The 11,484-nt window shown below is 39.4% G+C and overlaps 2 protein-coding genes across 6 annotated transcripts in view; one reads left to right on the forward strand and one right to left on the reverse strand.

Moving 5' to 3' along the window:
* The window catches only part of POLH (DNA polymerase eta), a 37,229-nt gene that overhangs the window by 22,322 nt on the left and 3,423 nt on the right, over positions 1-11,484 (forward strand). For 4 of the 5 annotated variants that reach the window (XM_008691870.2, XM_040643518.1, XM_008691872.2 and 1 more), the window contains 6 exons: positions 2,581-2,750; positions 4,380-4,483; positions 6,299-6,418; positions 7,217-7,340; positions 7,856-7,921; positions 10,359-10,528. In XM_008691870.2, coding sequence (XP_008690092.1) covers positions 2,581-2,750; positions 4,380-4,483; positions 6,299-6,418; positions 7,217-7,340; positions 7,856-7,921; positions 10,359-10,528 — 754 coding nt within the window. The remainder of the gene's footprint in view (positions 1-2,580; positions 2,751-4,379; positions 4,484-6,298; positions 6,419-7,216; positions 7,341-7,855; positions 7,922-10,358; positions 10,529-11,484) is intronic. The other variant, XM_008691873.2, reaches the window with a different exon arrangement.
* The window catches only part of GTPBP2 (GTP binding protein 2), a 45,783-nt gene that overhangs the window by 20,395 nt on the left and 13,904 nt on the right, over positions 1-11,484 (reverse strand). The window lies entirely within an intron of this gene.

Consider the following 11,484-nt stretch of genomic DNA (forward strand, 5'->3'; position numbering starts at 1 on the left):
TCAATATTTGAACACTGCCTGACTACCTAATATTCTTTTAACGATCATGCTATACATGTTACAGATAAGAGCTAAAGGACTTTAATGGGGCACCCCAAAGTTAGCTAGACTAGTTGGAGACAACCATATGATAGATGAGGCTTGAATAAGCCCTAAAGTATAAATAATATTTATTTCAGCAAAGGGGAGTTCAAAGTTAAGTAAGAGCAGGGAAATAAAATCAGTGATGTCTTAAAGTTGAAACATCATATGTTCAGGAAATTTTAAAGATATAACAAATTTGAGATTAGTGGGAGATGAATTGAAAAGGCCAGATGGTCTTCAATGCCAGTATATAGAGTTGGTACTTTATTCTATAGGTGTGAGAGAGCTAACATCAGGGTTTTGGGGTTTTTTTGTTTTAAGATTTTGTTTCTTTATTTGACAGAGGGAACGCAAGCGGGAGGGGGGGGTGGCAGGGCCCCGGCTGAGCAAGGAGCCCAATGTGGGACTCAATCCCAGGACCCTGGGATCATGACCTGAACCAAAGGCAGGCGCTTAACCGACTGAGCCACCCAGGTGCCCTAACATCAGTTTTGAACAGGGGTTAAGATGGATAACATTGGTATTTGAGAACATTTCATTCATGGGCATTATGTAATATGTATTCAGGGAGATGGTGGTTTAGGAGTTAAGGTGGTTTGGGCAGGAATGAAGAAAAGCTGAACAAAATAGGGTGAGTTGCAATGGATATATGAAATACTTTGAAGTGGGTTTTTTGTTTTTTTTTTTTTTAGATTTTATTTATTCGTTTGTCAGAGAGAGAGAAAGAGAGCGCAAGCAGGGGGAGAAGCAGGCTCCCCGCTGAGCAAGGAGCCTGATGTGGGACTCGACCCTGAGATCATGGTCTGAGCTGAAGGCAGATGCTTAACCGACCGAGCCACCCAGGTGTCCCTGAGGTGGTTTTGTTGACTAAATAATGGGGAATGAAAGAGAGAAAGGAAGCCAGTATTACTTGAATTTCAAACCTTTAATAGAAATAGGGAGTTGTGGGGGCACCTAGGTGGCTTAGTTGGTTAAGCGTCCAACTCTAGATCTCAGCTCAGGTCTTGATCTCAGAGTTATGAGTTCAAGGCTAGCGTTGGGCTCCATGCTGGGCATGGAGCCTATAAAAAAGAGAGAGAGAGAAGAAAGAAAAAGAAAGAAAGAAAGAAAGAAAGAAAGAAAGAAAGAAAGAAAGAAAGAAAGAAAAGAAAGAAAGAAGAAAGAGAAAAAAGAAAGAAAGAAAGAGAAAAAGAAAGAAAGAAAAAAAAGGAAAGAAAAAAATAGGGAGTTGTTTGGGAAAGAGAATATTTGAGAAGGAACATATAATAAAGATTGATTTTCGTTATATGTTTAAAAAGTATAGTGAACTGTAGTTTGAAACTATAATGAAAAATTCAAGAAGAGGTATTCTGTGGGGAGGTGGAGATAAGGGATTAGAGTTTAAGAGTTTGAGAACAGAGATTAAGCTTTGTCTGTACTCAGCATAAGCAAATTGAAATGTAAACCAGTACCGGTTCACCAAGAGAAAAAAGCATGTATACAGATAAGGAGAGAATGTTGCTCAGTATCTGCTAGAGTGTTAGAGGAAGAAGATAAGCCAGCAAAGGAGAGGAGCAGCAGTCATCAAGAGTTGGAAAATAACTTCTATGAGCTCATCTTCCTCCTCTGTATATGTGAACCTTCGCTATACCTCTCCACAATAATTTGAGTGCGTTTTCTTGCCTTGTTCATACCTCATTACTGTCTCTTTAAACCAGCATGTCTAGATTTTCTATATACCTACCTCCCTTGCTTTATAATCATTTTTTAGGCTTTTTAAAAACTGACTAGTTCTAAATTGGGTAGTTAAGATATTTTCAAGGCCCTGAGTCCAAAGCTATATCTAGTTTCAATAGCTTGTCAGGAGAATAAAACTAGTGTCTCACCAGAAGTTAGCTACTCACCAGGAGAACCAGTCTCTAAAAATATATAAATTCATTTATTTTGAAGCGGGAGTTAATTCTGAATATTTTCTAATTGAATAACAGAATTCTTGGCGGGAGGGGGTTACAAGGGAAAGTCAGAGGAAGAAATTCCAGAGACCCAGAGAAAGAAAACAGATGTACTTTAAAATCATTGATCATGAAAGACAATATTAATGTAAAATATTTGTTGCATATTACAAGTTTCAGCCTATGCTGAAACTAAGGCTGCTGGAATTGATAGGAAGGAGAAATTGATCTCTCTTTGGAGTCCCTAGAAGTCTAAACAATTGCAATTTTTTTTGTGTGAAAACATACATATCGGGTCACCTGGGTGGCTCAGTTGGTTAAGTGTCTGACTTCAGCTTAGGTCATGATCTTGGGATCCTGGGATCTAGCCCTGCATCTGGCACCAAGCTCAGTGGGGAGACTGCTTCTCCCTCTACATCTCCCTCTCCCCACTCATGCTCTCTCTCTTAAAAGAAAAGAAAACGTACATATCTAAAGTACTGTGAAAAGGAAGCATTTCTGTATTAGATAACAGAAAATCCTGACTTAAAACAAATGTCTAAATACAACGTTTCAATTTTTTCAGAGGAGATGCGAAAACAAGGCTTATTTCAATGGCTTGAGTCTCTTCGGATTGATAACACCACCTCTCCAGACCTGCAGCTCACTGTTGGAGCAGTGATTGTGGAGGAAATGAGAGCAGCCATAGAGAAGGAGACCGGCTTTCAGTGTTCAGCTGGAATTTCACACAATAAGGTAAAGGCTAAGAGTGGGTTTCTAGGGGAAACATAGATATCTGTAGTTAAATGCAGCAAGGATGGATATGAGTAGGGTATTTAAACAATTACATGTATACTTTGAAATGGGTTTCTATTCAGAATTTGTTTTGCGGGGGCCTGGGTGGCTCATTCGGTTGAGTGGCTGCCTTCGGCTCAGGTCATGATCTCAGAGTCCTGGGATCGAGCCCCATGTTGGGCTCCTTGCTCAGCAGAGAGTCTGCTTCTCCCTCTCCCTCTGTGCTCTCTCTCTCTCTCAAATAAATAAATAAATAAATAAATAAATAAATAAATAAATAAAAATCTTTAAAAAAAAAAATTTGTTCTTCTTTGTTCAAATAAAAGCCTGAGTAATTCTCTAACAAGGGAAATGTCATTGAACATGTACTTTCCTAAGAAGCAGTCTGAAAAATCTGCAGAAAATGCTTATTTATACAGTTGTATCCAAAGTATTTTCTTAATGACTGAACTATCTATAGAAAGGAGGCTAATCTTTGGATTTTATATACAAACCTATTTCTTTTCAATTGCTGAATTAGATCCTAGTATTATCTCACTACTTTTGTGGAATTGCCTGAGTATTTTAGGCTTTTGCCTATTCCCTCCTTTCTAATGAGCAATAAGAAAGATGGAATAATAAAATGTTATTAATTTGGACCACTATCTTGATTTAAGAAATACAGACAATTATCAGTAATCCTGGGGCAGAATAACTGGTTTTCTTATTAAACTGCAGTGAGGGTCTGGGATCTTTGTCCCCTTCTGACTAGACTCAGTCATTGGGCAGTGGTTGATTATTCCTGGCTACTACCTTTTCCCCCTTCCTCCAATTGCCAAACTATCCCACAGAGTTTTAGAGTTTTTTTCTGGTTAGGTGAAGGGAGGGGAAACCAAAGTCCCACTGTAGTAATTTAAACAAGACTAAATATTGCCTAGTAGAAATTCCAGAGAATCTCTCCAATGAGTTTAAAGGATGATTTTATATTTTTCCTACCAATTATAATTTGTGAAATTATACCACTGAAGCACCTTATTCAAATGAGTTCTCAAGGATTTAAGGTTTTTTTCATTTTGAAGTCTTGTTTCTAGTATAAGATATTTACTATTGGAGGATGGTTTTGAGTCCCGTCTCTATCACAGATATGTAAGTTATGGTAAACTGTGTTAAATCCAGGACTCAAAATGGACTAACCATTAATCAGGAAATGTAAATAAATGGGGTAGAGTAAAACAGGTTGGTTTCAGCATTTTTATATGGACATGCCAAGAAATGCATCTTATAGGAGTTTCTTCTGCAGCTTCTCTGGGCTTTTTACCCTTCTGAAGTGGGAGAACCTTAAGGAATAGATGGAGATGGAAAAAATGACTAAAGGAAAACTGAGAATAGAAGATGTGGAAAGAACAATGTGGATGATGATGATGGGTCATAGTTTCCACTGAGGATGTTGTGGGATACCAGGGTTTAGAGATGTCTTGAGTTTCTGGTTTTGTTTTTGGTCTTAATGTGGAAACCATTAGTTACAGCCCTGTTTGTGTGTGTTAATATTCACCAACTCTCTGTGTGGGTGAGGTTGGCAGTAATGAAGTTTTTATGCTTTCCATGCTGCAGGTCCTGGCAAAACTGGCCTGTGGACTAAACAAGCCCAACCACCAGACCCTGGTCTCACATGGGTCAGTCCCACAGCTCTTCAGCCAAATGCCTATTAGCAGAATGTAAGTATTCAGCGAGTACCTTCAGTTTCACTCATGTATGTTGTGAAGGCACTCTCTGGTTTCTTCTGTTCCTTATGAAAGACTGGAGCCAGGAGGAGTGGGTAGCCAGGAAGGCAGAAGGGAGATAACACAGGAGATTTTGAAAAACACAGAGACTTTTTGTCCTCATGGATCTTTAATTCTGGATCACCTGTGGAAGTTACTTAATCCTGAATTTTAAAAATGAACTGATTGTTAGCTGTATATTTAATTTCCCGCTAGCCTTTTTATTCAAGTCTGTTACTAAATAATAAAACAAATAGAAATTTTACTGCTTATTTTTCTTCTGATATCAAGGTGTTCAGGACTGCTGAACTGCTCCCAAACTAGGTATGAGAGAAGAAGCCAAATACAATGAATAACTAGGCTGTGCATACCAATGTGTGCCCTTGACAAGGGCATACAATATCGTGAAGGGGACAAGATGTAACCATTGAAAGCAACAGTGAAAGTGCTATCAAGACTGTACATGAGTGGGGGCGCCTGGGTGGCTCAGTTGGTTAAGCATCTGCCTTCGGCTCGGGTCATGATCCCAGACCCTCATCTAATCCACATCCGGCTCCCTGCTGGGAGGGAGGGCTCCTTCTTCCTCTCCCTCTGCCATTCCCCCCGGCTTGTACTCTCTGGCTCTCTCTATCTCTCTGTCAAATAAATAAATAAAATATTTAAAAAAAAAAAAGACTACCTGAGTAGTGGCTAAATGAGTTATACAGGTAGTTACCAGAGTTCATAGAAGGGAAATCTGAGGATTTATGAAAAAGACATGGGATTTTGTTTTGTCAGATGAGAATTAAAGAGCAATTCTGATTTCAGTAATGTTTTGAACACAAAGAAGAGGAAACTATAAGGTATTTTCAGTGAGCTGGGACATAAACTAGTTTAACGGGACCAAATTGAAGGAGATAAGTGATAGAAATAAGACCAAAAAGGTAGGTTGAGGACAGATTATAGGGAGCCTCAAAGGCCAAGCTTAAGAATCGTTATTATATTCTTTTTTTTAAGATTTTATTTTATTTGTTTGACATAGAGAGAAAGCAAGAGAGAGAGAGCACAAGCAGGGGGAGCAGCAGGCAGAGGGAAAGGGAGAAGCAGGCTCCCCACTGAGCAGAGAGCCTGATGCAGGGCTTGATTCCAGGACCCTGGGAACAGGACCCGAGCTGAGGGCAGACACTTAACCGACTGAGCCACCCAGGTGCCCCAAGAATTTTTATCATATTCTTCAATAAAAAAGGTTTTGGCCATGAAAGGGATTTGTTTTGGGGTTGGAATTTTTTTTAAAGATTTTATTTATTTATTAGAGAGAGAGAGAGCATGAGAGAGCAAGCACAAACTGGGGGAGGAGAAGAGGGAGAAGGAGAAGCAGGTCCCTGCTGAGCAGGAATCCTGACATAAGGCTCCATCCCAGGACCCGAACCAAAGGCAGACAGTTAACTGGTTGAGCCACCCAGGCACCCCTGGGGTTAGAATTTTAATCCCTAAATGGGACAGTAGATCCTGTACAATTGAAAGTTTTATATACAGTTGATAACTAATCAATGACTTTAACCTTTTGTTTATGCTATTGTTAATCTTCCCAGGTCCTAACTCCCAGAGTATTTGAATTTCCAGAATCATTCAGTCTTATACTAGAAATTAATGGTTTACAGGACTGACCAATATGTGCTTTCATTTTCCCTGAATCCTCTGGAGAGCTACTTACACAAGCGAAATTTCTTATGTCTGCTGCTAACCAGATATTTATGATGTGACCTATAAATTCTTTGTCTCTTTTGTTAGCCGTAATCTTGGAGGAAAGCTAGGTGCCTCTGTCATTGAAATCCTGGGGGTGGAATACATGGGTGAACTGACTCAGTTCACTGAATCCCAGCTCCAGAGTCATTTTGGGGAGAAGAATGGGTAAGTGATTGCTAATACCTGTCAATCATAACCTTTATGGAGATGCTAAATTCAAATATGGACAAAAGCGTCCAGTAAAATTTAGACCTATCTTTAACATTTGTTCCTCGAGGTAATTTCATTGGTCCTTTTGCTTTAAAATATTAGATCACTGTGGCCTGTCAGTCTACAATAGATTTTCATTTAATTAAATAGGTTGATAGGCTTGCTAGATACATCATTTTTGTGTTCCAAAATGCTGGTAATTCCCTTAAGATCTTTGTATTTAGACTTAGTAAGTACCAAAAAACTGGGGGATATGAATCAGTAGCTTGCTCAGCACTTTTCCAAAAATGCAAATGATGGCTTGGCTTTATTTTTATTTATTTATTTATTTTTTAAAGATTTTATTTATTTACTTGACAGAGATAGAGACAGCCAGCGAGAGAGGGAACACAAGCAGGGGGAGTGGGAGAGGAAGAAGCAGGCTCATAGCGGAGGAGCCTGATGTGGGGCTCGATCCCACAACGCCAGGATCACGCCCTGAGCCGAAGGCAGACGCTTAACCGCTGTGCCACCCAGGCGCCCCAATGGCTTGGCTTTAAAAAGCATAACCAGGTGTCCCTCTCCTTGGCAATATATTGCACTAGAATTCTTTGGGAAGGGCAGGGATTCTGTCAGAGGTGAGGTATACTTAATTTTGGACAAATTTTTCCTTTTCCATGAAGGAGATAAAAGGGTAGTGCAATGTAGGTATTTTTATTTTAACAAGAATAATCGTTTGCTTTCACTTCAGACTTTTTTTGCTGCTTTTATCAGATCCTGGCTCTACGGCATGTGCCGTGGGATTGAACATGACCCAGTTAGACCCAGGCAGCTACCTAAAACCATTGGCTGCAGCAAGAACTTCCCAGGAAAGACGGCTCTGGCTACTCGGGAACAGGTAGGCAGGCATGCTTGACAAGAACTTTGCCTCTTTTAAAAATAAAAGGGTTAGTGGGTAGGTTTTGGTAGCTGCAAAAAGTTTAAGTTAGATGGGACCTTTCTGTTGTAAAGTATGAAGGTATTTTTTTGTGTTGAAAATTGAGCTCGATTTATTATTTTTTCCATCGAAAAAGAAAGAAAATGGAACTGAAGTTTGAAATGGAATTACTCATTTTTTTGGTAGGTGGTAACTTGAAAGGCCTGGGATATTATGCCCCAAGTTTGTGTGTGTTCTTTTTTTCTCAGAGCTGGAACATGCCTGAGGTTCACCTGATGGCATGCCAGCCGGAAAAGAAAATGAAAATCTTGAGCTAGGGCAGGTCAGAAAATTTCTATGATCTGGTGATCCCTTGGTTAGGGGGGAGACTTTACTGTACACTTACATTTGTGGGAGAACTGAGCAAATCCTCCATCTAGTACTATAACAAACCTAGAATTTTTAAATGAAAGATTAAAGTCTCAACACTTTTTTAGGTACAATGGTGGCTTTTGCAATTAGCCCATGAACTAGAGGAGAGACTAATCAAGGACCGAAATGATGTAAGATTTTCTTTTTTATTCTTGGGGTGAGCTTTGGGATTTAATACCAGTTGTTGCTTACCTGGAGAAGGAGTAGAGACGAAGATACAAAAAGATACCAGACTAGGAAATTTTAAGACATCTTTTATCTTCTTCTATAAAACTCCCATAAAACTCAACCTGATCTTTGAAAGCCTAGATCTGTGAATGTAAGACCAGACTACCCCATCTCCCTCATTACTATTTGCCTCTACTCTTTTGTGTATTTCTTATCTAAGCCCCCCTGCAATCCTGAATATACAGTGGATCTTCATCAGAGTACAGAGCCATTAAATAGGGCATGCAGGGATTAGACTGTGAATTATTGGAACTTAACCATAGTCCATGTGGCGGAGAAGTACTGGCAGGTTTAGAGATAGAGTAAGATGTCAGAGATTTGACATCTGATGATTAGTTTCTTTATCCTTTCCTTTAAAAAAAAACTTTATTGAGGTGCCTGGGTGGCTCAGTCAGTTAAATGTCTGCGTTCGGCTCAGGTCATGATCCTGGGGTCGAGCCCCTTCTCCCTCTCCCTCTCTCTCGTTCTCTCAAACAAGTAAAAAAAACAAAACAAAAAAAATCTTTAAAAATGAGCTTTATTGATATATTCACCCATTTACAATATACAGCTCAGTAGTTTGAACTTAGTATATTCCAGAATTGTTCAACCATTCCACAATCAATTTAAGAACATTTTCATCACCCAGAAAAGAAATCGTATACCCATTAGCAGTTACTCACCCCTGTCCTAGACAACCACTATTGTGCTTTGTCTTCATAGACTTACTGTTCTGGACATCTTATATAAGTGGACTAAGGCAATATGGCCTTTTGGCTGGCTTGAAATCTTTTGGTTAACATAATAGTTTCAAGATTCACTCATATTGTAACATGTATCAGTATCTTTTTTTCCTTTTATGAATGAATAATATTCTGTTATATGGATATGCCATATTTTGTTTATCCATTCATCAGTGAATGGATATTTGAGTTGTTTCTTTTTTTATTATTTATTTATTAGACAGAGATAGAGACAGCCAGTGAGAGAGGGAACACAAGCAGGGGGAGTGGGAGAGGAAGAAGCAGGCTCATAGCGGAGGAGCCTGACATGGGGCTCAATCCCATAACTCCGGGATCACGCCCTGAGCCGAAGGCAGACGCTTAACCGCTGTGCCACCCAGGCGCCCCGATATTTGAGTTGTTTCTACCTTTTGGCTATAATGATAATTTTTTTTTTAAGATTTTATTTATTTGACAGAGACAGACACAGCGAGAGAGGGAACACAAGCAGGGGGAGTGGGAGAGGGAGAAGCAGGCTCCCCACTGAGCAGGGAGCCCCATGTGGGGCTTGCTCCCAGGACCCTGGGATCATGACCTGAGCCGAAGGCAGAGGCTTAACAACTGAGCCACCCAGCACCTCTACTTTTTGGCTCTTATGAACAGTATTGCTATGAACATTCATGTACAGATTTCTGTGTAGACACGTTTCATTTCTCTTGGGTATATGCCTAGGATTAGAATTGCTGGTTCACATGGTAACTATATTTAGCATTGTGAGGAACTACCGGACTGTTGCTGTACTATGTTACATTCCCGGCAATGTAAAGAGGTTTTAATTTCACTATATCCTTGTTACTGTCTTTTTCTTGTTTTAGCTATACTAGTGGGTGTGAAGTGGTATCTCATTATGGTTTTCAGGTGCTTATTGGCCATCTTCTTATCTTCTTTGGAGAAATTTGTCAAGATCCTTTGCCCATTTTTGAAGTGGTTTATTTGTTTCTTCATTATTGAGTTTTAAGTGTTCTGTATATATTCTGCTTATAAGTCCCTTGTCAGATAAATCATTTACAAATATTTTCTCCCATTTTGTGGGTTTTTTCACTTTCCTGCTGGTATAGTTTGATATGTTCTCTTATGTTTCCACATCTAGGAGTCCTACAAGTCAACTGTATATTGTCAGAAATCATCCACAACTACCTGTTTGCCCCTTGTTAGCTGAATTGGTGGTGATGAATGTTTCTTTTTTGGTGGGCCACAGAAAGAGGGAGAGGATCCCAGTTCTTATGCGCCTACTTGCCTTTGCTCACTAGGTGTCGCTCTGTTCTCATTTCTTTATAAGGCTTCATAAGATTATAAAAGCCTTACAGTGTGGCTTTTCCTCCCACTTTGTATCTAATGCAACACAATAGGGATCCCTGGAAATTTATCTGTCTTTAAGCGTGAAAGAATTTTATGCCAAAAGTAATTCTGGACGTGTAAGATCCTTGTCACTTCACTGTTTAAAATATTAATTAAGCGCGATTATTTCCAAACCATTCCGTCACCCTGGTTCTTTTAATTTCCTCTCACACAGTTCAATATATAGAACCCAGATGCTCCCAATAACTTAGTTCTGGTCGCAATCCTTTTATACCCACAGAATGACAGGGTGGCCACCCAGTTGGCTGTGATCATTCGTGTACAAGGAGACAAACGTCTGAGCAGCGTGCGCCGCTGCTGTGCTCTCACCCGCTATGATGCTCACCAGATGAGCCGTGATGCGCTTGCTGTCATCAGGAGCTGTAACACTTCAGGAATCAGAACTGACTGGTGAGCTGAATTCTAGCTTGTCTTCTTAGACAAGACTTGTACCCTGACTTGGTCTAAAATTCTTGGGTGGATAGCTTTCCAGCTGGGGTGAGTTCTTGGTGATTCTAGCTAGTAGGACCTATCACAGAGAGGAATGGCGGAACACAACAGAAACGCCAGAAACAAGGCAGCTCAGCTGCAGCTTCTTTGCCCACATTTGGTGCATTCCAGTTCTCAGGGGTGGGTTTCAGAGGCAGAGTAAACCGATATTATCCCTGCCTTTATGCAATCAGAGAGAACCAATTGCATGTGTGAGTATGGAACTCAAGTTTCAAGGATACACTTGGGAACTTCTCTCTCAACACCTGATTGTTCTATCTTAAAACTATCTTCCTTGATAATAAAAGCGACCTATATTTATTGATAAGCTCAGCCTAACATCCCAACTCAATTACAAGCTCCAGTGGTATAATACTGAATGTCATATTAAATCTCACTTCACTTGGTAATGAAAAATAACCAAATAGATCATTGGAATATGTTCATTTATTGTTCAGATATTAATGATTTTCAGTATTGGAATCCTCTATTTAACATAGCCTGTTACATTGGAAAAAAGTATTCCTAATTCACAATGGAAGTATAATTATGTGAGAGACATAAATTGGTTGTTTACTTATAGCTCTGTACTTGATTATAAAAAATAAAAGTTTAACCTGAAACTAATGTAACATTGTGTCAACTACAAATAAATACATAAATAAATAAATAAACAAAGTTCACTGAACACCTAAGTTATTGCTTGTCTGACTACGTGGGTGCTACTATTGTGTGTGCTGGCCTACAATATGATGGGGTCTCTGAAGCTGGAATCTTTGGTCTTTGTGTGGAAAAATTTATTTAACTTTTACTTTCTGATATATGTATATTTTCAAATATTGAACAGTTTCACGGAACTAAATGGTAAAATGATACTG

Source organism: Ursus maritimus, unplaced genomic scaffold (genome assembly GCF_017311325.1).
Source record: "Ursus maritimus isolate PB19 unplaced genomic scaffold, ASM1731132v1 scaffold_29, whole genome shotgun sequence".
In the NCBI taxonomy this organism is placed as follows: Eukaryota; Metazoa; Chordata; class Mammalia; order Carnivora; family Ursidae; genus Ursus; species Ursus maritimus.